The sequence below is a fragment of the Papaver somniferum genome, chromosome 3 (assembly GCF_003573695.1).
Source record: "Papaver somniferum cultivar HN1 chromosome 3, ASM357369v1, whole genome shotgun sequence".
Taxonomy (NCBI): domain Eukaryota; kingdom Viridiplantae; phylum Streptophyta; class Magnoliopsida; order Ranunculales; family Papaveraceae; genus Papaver; species Papaver somniferum.
Window position 1 is genome coordinate 53,039,337 of NC_039360.1, and position 14,315 is coordinate 53,053,651.

General features: G+C 37.8%; 1 protein-coding gene across 1 annotated transcript; it reads left to right on the forward strand.

Moving 5' to 3' along the window:
- The first annotated feature begins 10,286 nt into the window (after window positions 1-10,286).
- On the forward strand, window positions 10,287-12,326 carry LOC113359448. The gene has a single exon (XM_026603078.1). The coding sequence runs from the start codon at window positions 10,287-10,289 to the stop codon at window positions 12,324-12,326; it is 2,040 nt and encodes a 679-aa protein (XP_026458863.1).
- Window positions 12,327-14,315: the final 1,989 nt, after the last annotated feature.

Sequence of the window (14,315 nt, forward strand, 5' to 3'; positions counted from 1 at the left end):
AGAAGAAGATTGCAATTCATTCAAAAGTGAATTGGGGGCAAAAAACCGACGAACTTTGGGCATGGGTTTCACTTAACCAACCAAAGGGGACAGTCTAAACATATCATGGGGGAAAATCAAAAACCTTTGAACACATGATCAAAGTTGCAGGCGAAGAACTATCATACCGAAACCATCATCAAAAATCAAAATGGAACAAAACCCAAGTTCCCATACAGCGTAAACAAGCAAAAGAAAGCAGGAATTCTCACATGCAAGCATAATAAGCAACATCAATAAATCTCCTAGTCCGACAACGATACAACAGGGGCAAGCATGGAGAAAATCAAGACCAAATACGGGTATCACTTACTTGTATGATCGACACAGTGGATCCAAAGCACGCGGAGAATCGAAGGAAAAAGGGGAGAAATTAGCAGCAAAAGAGTATCTAAATAAAAGGGATAGAGAGCGACAGTTCGAAGAAGAAGAGGAAAGGGAGTTAATAAAATTCCCTTCCCTTTGTTCCCCTCTTATAGGCGGCTAGAAATTCCAAAAAATTTGGATGTCCAGAAATTCAAGGGGAAGTTATTGCATGAAAGGACATGTAGGGACCACCCAATCGGTACGTGCAAAATTGGTTGCGTAATGGAAGTTTTCTTCCACTTCTACCAAACTGTAGAAGATGCAAGAAAATGGGCAAACTGTGAATACCAATATTCTGTGGAGCACGTGTCACGATCTTAGTGGCCACATATATACCTAACTGTGTAGCTTTCGCTAAACAGAGAAGCCTGAGTAACAAGGGATACCTCCGCAGATCTACTTTATCTCATCCCAAGAAAGAAGGCGTGAACGGTCAAGATAAGGAAGGAAAAAGCCTAGTCTATATAGAGTCAGCTGGCGAGGGGACAGAGGTATATGACGCATCCAATCAACATTAAATGCTCAAATCTCTTATCTACACGCATGAATCTAGGCACGTGGAGAGAGAAAGCGTGGCAGAACCCGATTGGTGGAAGCTGACGGTGAACGAAGGTACAACCTGTACTAAGGTTGGGTAGTTCTCGAAGGAACATGGGCCAGCTGAGGTGGCGAAATATAACTGGAGAAAGTACGCGATGGACGAAGGTACCATTGTTACGAAAGATATATCAGCAGATGATGGACCCATAGGCAGCAAAGATACACCTGGACCAAGAGGGGCTATAAATATCGATCTTCACCAACAAACTAAGGGCATTCAATATCTAGGAGAGAAGATCTAGTCTTAAGCTTATACCTCTTTAATGTTTAGAACTTAAGTATTTACTTCCACTTGAGTTCTCTCTATTACTTTGGGAAGCATTTAAGATCTTTGAAACCACCACAACTTAATACAAAAACAATCACTCATTACCCCGTGGATGTAGGCAAATGTCGAACCACGTAAATCTCTTGTGTCTCATGATAACTTAGAATCTTTTACATTATACTTGTGTTCTTCGTTGTTATTGTGATCTTAGATATCGTTTATTACTTGGCAATATCGGTTCAACGGTGGTATCAATACTACTTAGTATCAGATTCTCAGAGCTGTATACATTACGTAGACTACGGGAAAACGAGTAGTCACACCTTTGTAGTTAAGATAACCACAAGTATAAATATGATATGTTACCCCCCTTTAGTCTATGCTTTATTATTTCGTTAGATATAACGTTTAAGCACCATTGTCCTTTCCTTAGTGATATCAAATCACTTGTTTACCATCACAAGCACAGGCTATGTAATCGAAAACTATCACAAGAAAAGTTATAAAATAATAATTTTATTCATAAATAGTAGATAGTTTTATTCAAAATAGACTTTATTGAAATAATCAAAAACTAATGTCTATTTTTCAATAGATTTTTCAAAGATCATCTTCAATTTCCTCAAATTTTTCAGGATCTTCATCAAAAGCATCTCGACTGATATCTCGGATCCTGCACACAGTACCTTGATTATGTTCACAGGCTAAAGCATTAACCTTTCGATTAATATTCCGAGCATACTCCCTGTTACCGATTCCAAGTTTAATCAGCTTTCTGGTAGACGCATTTATGTGTCTATTTTGATCTCAATTATGTGTATTTTTAGTCCTCGATTTTGTACTTATTTGGTTATTTATGTATTTGTATATGTTTTTGGAGAAATAAGCTTTTGCGGCAAAATTGGCTCGAAAGTGGTGTTTGGACTCCTTGGAGGAATTACTAAAGGCACCCGGAAGAGTTTTTAAAGGCACCCAGGAAAGTACTATTTACGCCCAAAATTATTATTTGCACCCATGAGGAATTACTAAGGGGCGCCCAATTACTATCGCCACCCCAACAGGTTGGTTAAGGGGTGGCCTTCTTCAAGCTTTTGAAAATCAAAATTTGCCGGGAAAAAGGAGGAGCTTACAAACATAATTAGGGTTCGTCAGTTGGTTGAGTTTTAATGAGACTTAATCACTGAAACTCGTTGGATTTCTTCCTTTGGGCATAACAGGGTTGGTATAGGTGTTGTATTTAGCTAGAATTGGGTGGATAATTCGAGTTGAAGTAAAACAGTGGAGGGAAGATGACTGAGATAGTCTGTTAAGATTATGGAAGAGTTTGGGTTAGATTCAATCGTCGGAATTGATTGGGATGGATCTTTTGGAGCTAAACAGGTCTGGTATGTCCATCAGAACCGGTTAACTTGGGCTACAACGTCGGATTGGAGCAAACATGGGACACAAGTTTTCTCGAATTTATTTGAGTTGCAGCGAGTTTGAGATGTGCGTTGCACATGTTTGGAGAACCCCAATTACCAGCATACGCATGAAGGAGATAAACATGTTAATTATTCCCTGATTGAAACGCCAACAGATGCGTGAAAGATAAAAAAATGGAAAGAAAATATTCTCGTATCGGCAACGAGTAAAGGAAGAATTTGGGGAGTTATTACAAATATTTCTTGAACCCGTCGAGTATATAAGGGTGCTGGGATGTCTTGGAGAGGCTATCGAGAGATTGGGGAGGCTATATAGTAGAATCGAGAGCTGCAGAGAAGAAATAAGAGCTCGCAGGAAAGGTTTCTACTGCTGCAGAGACTCAAGAACACGAAGAACATAAGCCTGCAAAAGACAGTCGCTAAATCTGCTGCAAAACAGAACTGTCGTTCTTGCTACAGTGAATTTCATTGTAACAGTTGCTCTGCAACACTTATAAAAGTTACAGTTTTTTGTTTTTATTTTTCTTCTCTATTTTCACCTCTTGTAAGCACTTTTGAGCAATGAAAAATTCTTTTGAGCGTGTGAAAAATATGAGGGCTAACTCCATAACTGGGATGATGGAGGAAGCCAATTCTCATCAATGTGGTAACTTTATTTAATTCTTTTTATGACTTTTTCATTAATATAAATTGAATTATGATTTTAAATTAATTAGTTGTCATTTAGTTTGATGGGTTATGCTTTGCTTTAGTGTTTTGATAACCTATGCTTACCATTTACAATTAATGTTTTATAAAATCTACCTTGGCAAAGATTTAGAGTCAATAGTTATTATTTTTGGAGTTATAATTGTCAAAGAATTATTAATTGAACCATAAGAACATGAGTTTGGTGGAATCCTGAGTCCTAGTAACTCTTAATCTTGTTACCTTCTTTTGCATATTTTTGTTAGTTTTAATATTTTCTTTTATTAAGTCTAAAATCAATATCTTCCCAAGTCCGAGAAACGAATTCCCTACTTACCACTGTAAAAACTACATCAGTTTTTGGCACCGCCGACGCGGACTTTCCTTCAGAGGTTTTAGATTTTTTTTAGGATTTTTATTTTATATTATTTCTTTTATTTGATTTTACTTTGGATATAGTCTTGTCTTTGTTGTGCAGGTTATATTTCACATTTATTGTGGATTTTCCTACCAAAAAGGTAAGTAACGTACTCAAGATTTTTTTTTGTAAATAAGGTAGTATTTTTATTTAGCTTTTATTTATTTGTACATAATTATTTTATTTCTTTCTTTGTAAATATTCTATTTCATTCTTTTATTTTTATTTATAAAAAAAAATAAAAAATACACGTGCACACACCAATTGCATTTTCCTCTGGCACCGATTTCAGGAAACCACGTGGTTTAGTACGGTGAACCTTCTGGCCATTATCATCCGAAAAACCACAAGCCTTAGCCTTGTACCATTGACCAGTCTCTGACTGTAGGTATATATTGCTAAAGGTAACCCAAGCCTACCTAAATTAGTGAACCCAGCATTTGCATGTGCACAAATTTTTGGTTACCACTAGTGTTTCTACTTGTGTATGCGTCGTTCGAAACGGGTAGGAAACAGACTTGAGGATAACAATCTTTTCAATTTGAGTCCGACCCGCTACACAGATTTAGGTGGTACTTCGATTTTTCCGAAATGGTTAATGAAAATGATGGTGAAGTCCCGCCAACCAAAACCCTTAGTGATCGTTTGAACCCGTTTAGGGTAGTGCGTGACCCAGGTGTAGTTATACCAGCTTCTACGGTCCAATTTGATATTAGACCTGAGACTATTGGCATGCTTCATACCTTTAGGGGGTTAGAGAATGAGAACCTGTATACCCATATAAGAGACTTTGAAATGATTTGTGACACAATGAACTATCTGAATGTCTCCAAAGATGTGCTTAGGTTAAGTTTGTTTCACTTCTCTCTCGATGGGAGAGCCAAAGAGTGGTATCATTTTATTCCTTCTAAAACAATTACCACGTGGGATGGTCTTGTAGAGGCATTGGTTAAGAAATTCTACCCACACCATAAGACTGCTGTTGTTCGGCAGTCTATCCAAATCTTTAAGCAGAAATTAGGTGAAAAACTTCATGATTATGTAGAAATATTTAGTGAATTGTTATGAAAAAGCGGGGGTCTAACAACACCACCCAATATTTCGCTTAGCAATCTGTATGGACTAACTCCGAAATACTTTGCTAGAGAATCAACTAGACAGTCAGACTCAATCTAGATAAAAGTATCTCAAGGAGTTAATATCTCTCTCTTGATTTGATTTTTACTTAAGCTAAAAACAATAGCGAGTCTTTATCAAATACAAGGAATAACTTGGACGGTACCAAAGACCAATGTCCAAGTGTTAATCAATGAAATCAACAACCACAAGGTCGGATCTCTAGTCGATTAACCTTTAACGCACAACCTGTATTATTTCAATTATAAAGATATGTAATATAATGCGGAAAATGAAATAACACAGATACCAGAAATTTAGTTAACGAGGAAACTGCAAATGCAGAAAAACCCCGGGACCTAGTCCAGATTGAATACACACTATATTAAGCCGCTACAGACACTAGCCTACTCCAAGCTAACTTCAGACTGGACTATAGTTGAACCCCAATCAGTCTCCCACTAATTCAAGGTACAGTTGTACTCCTACGCCTATGATCCCAGTAGGATACGGCGCACTTGATTCCCTTAGCTGATCTCACCCACAACCAAGAGTTGCTGCAACCCAAAATCGCAGACTTGATAATAAACAAATATGTCTCACACAGAAAAGTCTATCAAAGGATAAATATATCTCCCATAGAAAACCCTAGGTTTTTGTTCCATATTAAGATATGAAATCAAGGTGAACATGAACCAATTGATAATCCGGTCTTATATTCCCGAAGAACGGCCTAGATTAATCAATCACCTCTCAACAGTCTTACTTGAATACACAAGAGGACGTCGAGGAATCAAAAACAATGATACGAAGATGTTTGTGACTTCTTTATCTTGCCTATCGGAGAACTCTCACGATCTCAAGCTAATCAAAGATTGTACTCGTACGATAGAAGATGCAAGATCAGATCACACAACTACGATAAAAGTAGTATCGGTCTGGCTTCACAATCCCAATGAAGTCTTTAATTCGTTAACCTGGTTTTAGAGAAGAAAACCAAAGGTTATAGGAGAATGGACTCTAGAGAGCGCACTAGTATCACATAGACGTGTGGGGATTAGTTTTGCCCAATGCTAGATGTCTCCTATATATAGTCTTCAAATCAGGGTTTTGCCTTAGTTACAAAGCAATCAATATTCACCATTAGATGAAAACCTGATTTAGATTCAAGCTAATATTTCTCAACCGTTAGATTGAAAACTTAGCTTGTCACATACACTTGAGATATACGTTTACTGGGTTTGTGAAAACCATGCCCAAACATGTACGTGTATGTTGGTTCAACATAGTAACCCAAAAGGTCAACCATATGAGCATTTCATATTAACGTTGTTCTTCTTCACCATAACTAGTTCAATTGACTCAAATAAACTAGTTAGAGAGTTGTTCAATTGCTATGAGATCCTATGTAACTACACAAGACACAATTGAAACAAAGATGATTCGATTCGATTGAATCGGCTCATGAACTTTATAGCCACGGTTTGCATACTGCATTCCTTAGTAATTTCAGTTTCATGTTCAGAGCACATCTTTAGATCATAACCCACTCAAGTAAGCAAACAAGTTCGCGGACTTAAGACAACCGACAGAGTTTTCCAAACTCAGCAGAAAATCTCGGCAAGGAGAATTCCGCCAGTTCGCGGACTAGGTTCGCGGACTAAACACGCAAACTAGTTTTGGAAAATCCCAGCAGAAATTCTCGGCAAGAGAACTTCCGTCAGTTCGCGGACTGAGTTCGCAAACTGAGTTCGCGGACTTGGCAAAGCCAATTTCTCTGGTTTCTCTCAATCAACAAATTTCGCAAACTTCGGATTAAGGAATAGGAGTTATTCACATATGTGTTTCCACACAATGCTTATATCCATCATTGGTTATATAGACCTAAACTCTCATTCCAACCATTGAAACATTCTTAGAGGACGTTATATAGTTGTTACCCTATTTCTCGTCAAAGCGATTTTCAAAGTGATTGAAACATTATGACTTTCGTCATTAGGTGAAGATAAACCCGATCAAAGCGAAACGCTTTACCAACACATGATTTCGAGATATAGATAGGCGAGATATACTCGGCTTGAAATATCAAATGTGTATGATCCGGTCTATATGGCATACGACTTTTGTCTCATAAGAAGTAGGAGATAGAAGAGATGTACTTTTGAGTGATAGATAAGTTCAAGTCTCCACATACCTTTTTGTTGATGAAGTTCCACGGTTCCTTGAGTAGATCTTCGTCGATGTATGATGAATCTCCATGAAGTCCTTGAGCTCAACTACACTTTTCTATCCTAGTCTGAGACTTAGCTATGTAGACTAGAAATCAAGACTCATAGTTTTGATCACTAACATTGACAAACATGCTTGAGATAGCAATGCATGCGAGGTCGACCGAGCTATGCTCTAACATGTTATACCAGTGTCATCATCACGGCTTTGAAAAAGCCCACATGGCCCAAATTTTATATGAAGGCCTTGATAGTGAAACCCGTATGCAGGTAGAAACAACTAGTGGTGGATAATTTACCCATCAAGACCCAGATGAATGTTTTGACGAGTTCATCGAGTTAGTTGAGAAAACTAGGTAATGGGCTTCAATGAGAGAACGAGAAATACCTCGAAATCATATCCATAGGGTCGATAGAGTTAATTATGGGTCGGATATTCTTAGGCGTCTAGAGTCCTTAGAAATGAATCAAGGGTCACACAGTGCCAGATACGAAGAGCAAGCCCATGCTCTTTATAAAAACTCTAGGTTTGAACACCGTCAGAGATTTGATCCGTATTCCGATACTTATAACCCTGGTTGGAGGAACCACCCTAATTTTTCTTGGTCTAAGGGCCAGAGTCAAGGTCAGCCTAGTAGTTCTCAGGATCTCTCGGTTTTTGGGTATACTAAGAACCATTTAGGGCCAGATCAGTATCAGAACCTGTCGGATAAAAACATGAGCTTAGACGAGTCTCTCACCATCTTATCTCATGACAATGCAGTGTTCAAGCAGACGGTTGAGAAATGTTTACAAGAAAACTCTCAGGATATTTTAGAGCTAAAAAATCAGGTTAGTATAATTGCAGAGTTTTTGAGCGAAAAATAAAAGGGAAAGTTCCCCAATCAACCACTACCCAATCCCAGAGGAATTCATGAAGTATCCTCTAGAGAGAAAGAGTTCAATCATGTGAACTCTATAACAACCCTTAGAAGTGGTAAAACGGTAGACAATAAGGTAGCCATGCCTGATAGTGGACATATTGTAGTTCCACCTATACTCATGAAAAAGATCCAATAGCAGAAGAGACTGATAGAGGCTCTAAAGAGTCCAACGCGGTTCCTGATAAAACTACCTTTGTGCCTAGAGCCCCATATCCACAGTTGTTAGCTCCAACCAAGAAAGAATCGACTTTCAACGAAATAATGAAATATTTAAACAAGTGAATATTAACATTCCATTACTAGAAGCGATCAGGAAAATGCATGCTTATGCCAAGTTCCTTAAGGATCTTTGTACAAGAAAGCGTAAGCTTAATGTCCATAAGAAAGCCTTTTTAGCTGGTCAGGTAAGTTCAATCCTTCTGAACCAAACATCCCCTAAGTATAAAGACCCCGGATGCCCTAACGTATCTTGTACTATTGGTAATCACATGGTTGATAAGGCATTACTTTACTTAGGAGCTAGTTTTAACTTACTTCCTTACCATGTGTACACTCAGCTAGGTCTTGGAGAGTTGAAACCGACTAAAATGACACTGCAATCAGCTGATAGGTCTGTCAAAGTTCCTCGTGGTGTCATAGAGGATGTTCTGATTGAGGTTGATAAGTATATTTATCCAGTGGATTTCATTGTTTTAGATACCCAACCTGTTCAGGACCCCAGTACTCAAATACCAGTGATTTTAGGTCGCTCATTTTTAGCCACAACTAATGCCGTCATCAACTGTAGGACCGGGCTTATGAATCCTTTGGTAATATGACCACTAAACTAAATGTATTTAATGTTACTAGATAACCTTCTGATGAATTAGAGGAAGTGAATATGATTAACACTTTAGTTCAAGATTTAGTTCAGGATAATTGGGACGACATTCTATTTGATGATTCTTTGGAGGTATTTGATGAGATACTCTTAAGTCAGTTAGGTAACCAAACTCTTGAACTAGAAGAAGCTCTTGAGTATTTTAAAGACTCCGAGGATCCGAAAATTCAAGAAATAGTTAGAGGTTTGTCTGAGAATACTGATTACCCTAAGTTTCGGGGTAGTGATAGTCAAGTATCCCCATTAAAAGTCCTTAACCTGGGAACCGAGCCTAGTGTGGCTAAGGTATTACTTGAGTTTCTTCAAACTATGCAACCCGATCCTCCTGATATTGTCCATGAGGAAATCCATCTTTTAGAGACCCGCCTTTTAATTGAGCCCGTTTTTATAGACACTCATATGGAGCCTAGAGGGACACCCCAAATAAATCTAGTTGTCTTGAACAAAACCTTAGAAACCCTAGAAAAGGTTGCACTCAATTTTTTCATGTATCTAATCCAGTGCAGGTCTCTTATACTGGTGTCAACTCTATTTGGTATTGCTGAACCACAATTATTTCGGCTATTGGTTTATGATTTTGAAAGGTGACTACCCATTTTGTGGTATTTGATGTCTGGCTGAAGACTTTAAACTTAGCACTAATTGGGAGGTAACCCATGCTCATGCAAAACGGTAATATCCTTCCTTAGCTCATTTTCTTCAAGTAGTAACAGTTTCTCCTTGTTCATGCTTTTAATTTTATTTTTAGAACATTGAGGAAAATGTTAGATTTAAGTTTGGGGGTAAGGGAGAAACTTCTAGTGTCACATAATATCCAATTAGCTAAGTTACATATTGTTTCTCACCGAAAAGATGGAAATTAGAATTGTTGGGGATAACATTCTAGTGAGACATTAGAGAAAAGGACATTGAGATCAATGACAATCAGGAGAGAACATTGTCATATATAGCTAGGCATATGACTAAGGGGCTACCTTAATTTAGTTAGATATTTTTCTGTTGGGCTTGTCTGAATTAACCCATTGGATAATTTTTCTTGTTAACCCGTTGGTGGGTTGGTAGAGTACGTGTCCTCTTTTCCGTGGTCACCTTGAGTCTGTTGTAAGTAATACGATTGGTTGGTAAGATTTAATCCAACGACCGAGAGTGTAGCTGAGGAAAGAAGAGGTCAAATGTTGTATTATTCATGAATGATTAGTTGTATCTGGTAAGAAGAAAGAATTAATGAAATTCAGGCTCATTCCATTGGAAGAGTAGGTTACTGTTTTGTGTTCTTCAAATTCTTCTTGTTGATTCATAACATTTGGTATCAGCTTCGTCGATCCTGTGTTTGATTCATGACAGGAGGTGAGAAATCACCTATAATAAAGGACGTTGCTCATCAACAAAAACTTGATGGAGAACGTTTATCAATCTTGGAAAAAGATGCCTCAGACATCAAGCTCAAGATCACTTCAATCGAAGAAACCTTGAGTTCTCAGTTTACTACAATTTGTAGACACCTTCGTATTCCAATACCTCCAGATCCAGGTGCTTCTGCTGAAACTAATGACGTTCCTCAACAAACTGAATCTGAGTTTTCTGCTGGTATGATACTTCCTTCAGTTAATTTTCTTTGTCAACATAAAATTGACTTTCCCAGTTTTGATGGTTCTAATCCTAGAGCTTGTCTTCGTAAATGTGAACGATTCTTTTATTTGAATGCTATTGATCCATCTAAGAGGGTAGATTTAGATTCGATTCATATGGATGATAAGGCCGATGCCTGGTTTTTGGATTATCAAGAGGGTAAAGTATTTATAGATTGGGGTATGTTTTCTTCTGATGTTTGTTTTCGATTTGAAGATGTTGCTTTTGATAACTATGTTGGTAGCTTTAATAAATTGTCTTATGTGTCTTTGAAAGCTATTATGAAAAATAAGAATCCAAGTTTATCTGAGGATTACTTCACTATGAGTTTTATTAGTGGATTAAAAGAGGAAATTCGTAACCCTGTTCAAATGTTCAAACTTAATTCTTATTCTGAGGCTTTCTATTTAGCTCGTTTACAACAAGCTTCAGTTGATTCTCAGCTGAAACGGTATAAACCATTTCATCGACCCTTCTCACCATCCACAAACTCTTTTTCACCATCATCTAGATACAAGCCATCCCTAGCACCACTCACCAATTTTCCTAAACAATCTTTTTCATCTGATAAACCAATCGTTACACACCCTCTTACCCCAACCAAACCTGAACCATCATTACCTCCAATAAAAAGGCTTACACCTGCTCAAATGCAAGCAAGACGTGACAAAGGCTTATGCTATAACTGTGATGTTTTTTACAAGCCGGGTCATCGTTGTAAAACTCAACAACTCTTCATGTTAGTTTCCTCTGATGAGGAAAACTCCTCTCCACCTATTGACGACTCAGAAGAAGAAGCAGCTTCTCCTACAACTTCAGGAGACACCACTATGGAAATCTTTTTAAATGCGTCGACTGGTTTAGTGAATCAGAGTACCATCAGAGTACCTGGTAAAATTCATAAGCAAGATATTTTTGTAATCAAATATACAGGGAGTACTCATAGTTTTGTTGATGCATCCTTAGCCAACAAACTACACCTTCCATTAGTTTCAACTGGTAAAATGCTAGTGACAGTGGCAAATGGTGATACTACTATCAGTGAAGGTGTTTGTAAAGATTTATTGTGGTCTATGCAAGGGTATCAATTCTCTGGTGATCTGAGAATACTTCCATTAGGTGGATGTGATATGGTGTTAGGTGTTGACTGTCTAACAAAATTGGAAGATGTAATGTTCAATCTGGCTGAGCTCAAAGTTTCTTTTCATTATCTTGGGAAGCTAATTACACTACAGGGGCACTCACCTAATTCTTCTTGCAGTGTGCTCAGTGGTGAATCTTTTTTCAAATTCATCAAGAACAACACTCCTGCTCTTATTGGTCAATTCTTCTCTATTTCATCCACTCCACTTACCCATACACCTCCAGAGATTACTTCTTTACTTCAAGACTATCAAGATGTATTTGAGGAGCCATCTACTCTCCCTCCACCAAGAGAGTTAGATCACAAAATCCCTTTAAAACCATCTTCCTTACCCACTTCTCAAAGACCTTATAGATGCCCTTACATCCAAAAGGCAGTAGTGGATAAGTTTGTTCAAGAAATGTTGGATGCTGGCATCATTCAGGATAGTCACAGTCCTTTTTCTGCTCCAATACTGTTGGTCAAAAAGAAGGATGGCTCTTGGAGATTCTGTGTGGACTATAGGAAACTTAATGAAATGACCATTAAAAATATAAGTTTCCAATTCCACTCATTGAAGAGCTGCTGGATGAACTCAATGGGGCTATCATCTTTACTAAACTAGATCTTAGATCTGGTTACCACCAGATTAGAATGCACATACAAGATATATACAAACTTCATTTAGAACCCACCATGGGCATTTTGAGTTCAAGGTGATGTCATTTGGTCTCACCAATGCACCAGAAACATTTCAAGCACTCATGAACAAGATGTTCCAACCCTTTCTAAGAAAGTTTGTTCTAGTTTTTTTGATGATATTCTTATCTACAACAAATCCTTGGAGGACCATGTAGTACATCTATCTGAAGTACTATCCTTACTAAGACAACACAGCCTCTCAGCCTTTTTTTTTTGGGAAAAATCAAGCTTTATTAATAATAAGGAGAGTTAAGATTACAGGCCCAAAAAGAAAAAAGGAAAATAACAAGAACAGAAAAAGAAAACTAAGGACAAAAGCTAGGAACTAAACAAATTTGTAATAAGGTTGCCCTGGAAATTACATTCTTTGTAAATTGTTTGGCCTGTCATTGAACCTCAAGATCTTCCCTTTCTGCAATTGTGCCCCCTTCTTAGCAAAATGATCTGCAGAGAAATTGACTTCTCTGTAGGCATGTCAGAAAGTACTTGATTGAATACTAACCATAAGTCTTTTCCATCTAGCCAGCAGAAACCAAGGAATCCTTTTTTGCTGTAAAGCTTTTGCACACATACTAGAATCAGATTGCAGAACTAACTTGAAAGAGAAATGCTCAACTACCCATTCTAAAGCCTTGATACAAGATATGAATTATGCTACAAAGTTAGTTGTAATTCCCAAGCCACCAGATTCTGCAAAGATGAAAGCACCACTATGGTTCCTTACTACAAATCCATAGCCCCATCACAACACATCCTCTCAGCCAACTTCAAGAAATGTTGTTTTGCTCAACCACAACTAGCATACTTAGGTCATCTCATTTCAGCTGCAGGAGTTGCTGCTGATCCTGACAAAATAGTTTCAATGCAAGATTGGCCTCAACCAACAAATTTAAAACAACTCAGAGGTTTTCTTGGACTCACTGGGTATTATAGAAGATTTTTCAAAGGATATGGCACCATTAGCAAGCCACTTACAGATATGCTCAAGAATGACTCTTTTGTATGGTCTCCTACAGCTCTCCAGGCCTTCACAGACCTTAAACTAGCTATGACAACTGCTCCAGTGCTTTCCTTTCCAGATTTTTCTTCTCCATTTGTCTTAGAAACCGATGCTTTTTCCAGAGGAGTGGGTGTTGTGTTGATGCCGTTTAGTAAACCTATTTCCTTTTTCAGTAAATCTCTTGGTCCTAAGGCCCTAGCACTATCAACTTATGAAAAAGAACTATTGGCAATAGTGATGGCAGTGCAAAAATGGAAACATTATCTCTCACATTCTCAGTTCATCATCAATACTGATCATCAAAGTTTTAAATTATTTATGGAACAAAGGATGACTTCAGTACTCCAATAAAAGTGGCTCATGAAACTCTTGGGCCTAGACTATGTGATCAAATATAAAAAGGGTCAAGATAATGTTGTGGCTGATGCTTTATCAAGGATTCCTCAAACTTATGAATGTTCTGCAATCTCTTTATCTCATCCCCTATGGGCTCAAGATATCCTTAACAACTATATAAACGACCCTGTGGTGCAACAAATTTTGGCTCAGCTCCACATTAATCCTTCTCACCAGTCCTTCTCATTGCAGGGAGGCATTCTCAGGTACAAAACTAGACTATATGTGGGTGCTAGCAATAATATTAGAACTTATATCATGCAGTCAATACATGCTTCAGCTATTGGTGGTCATTCAGGCATGTTAGGCACTTATAATAGAGCCAAGGCATATTTTTTCTGGCCCAAGATGAAACAAGATATTCTGCAATTTGTAGCTACCTGTGATATCTGCTAATGTAACAAGAATGAACACAATTCTCTTGTTGTCCTCTTACAACCATTGTCAATTCCAGATGTTGCATGACAACATATTTCCATGGACTTCATTGAGGGTTTGCTACTTTCAAACAGAAAA

Bases quoted from the DNA above. Each gene is read 5' to 3' on its own strand.
- LOC113359448 (XM_026603078.1), top strand. From the start codon at position 10,287: ATGACAGGAGGTGAGAAATCACCTATAATAAAGGACGTTGCTCATCAA.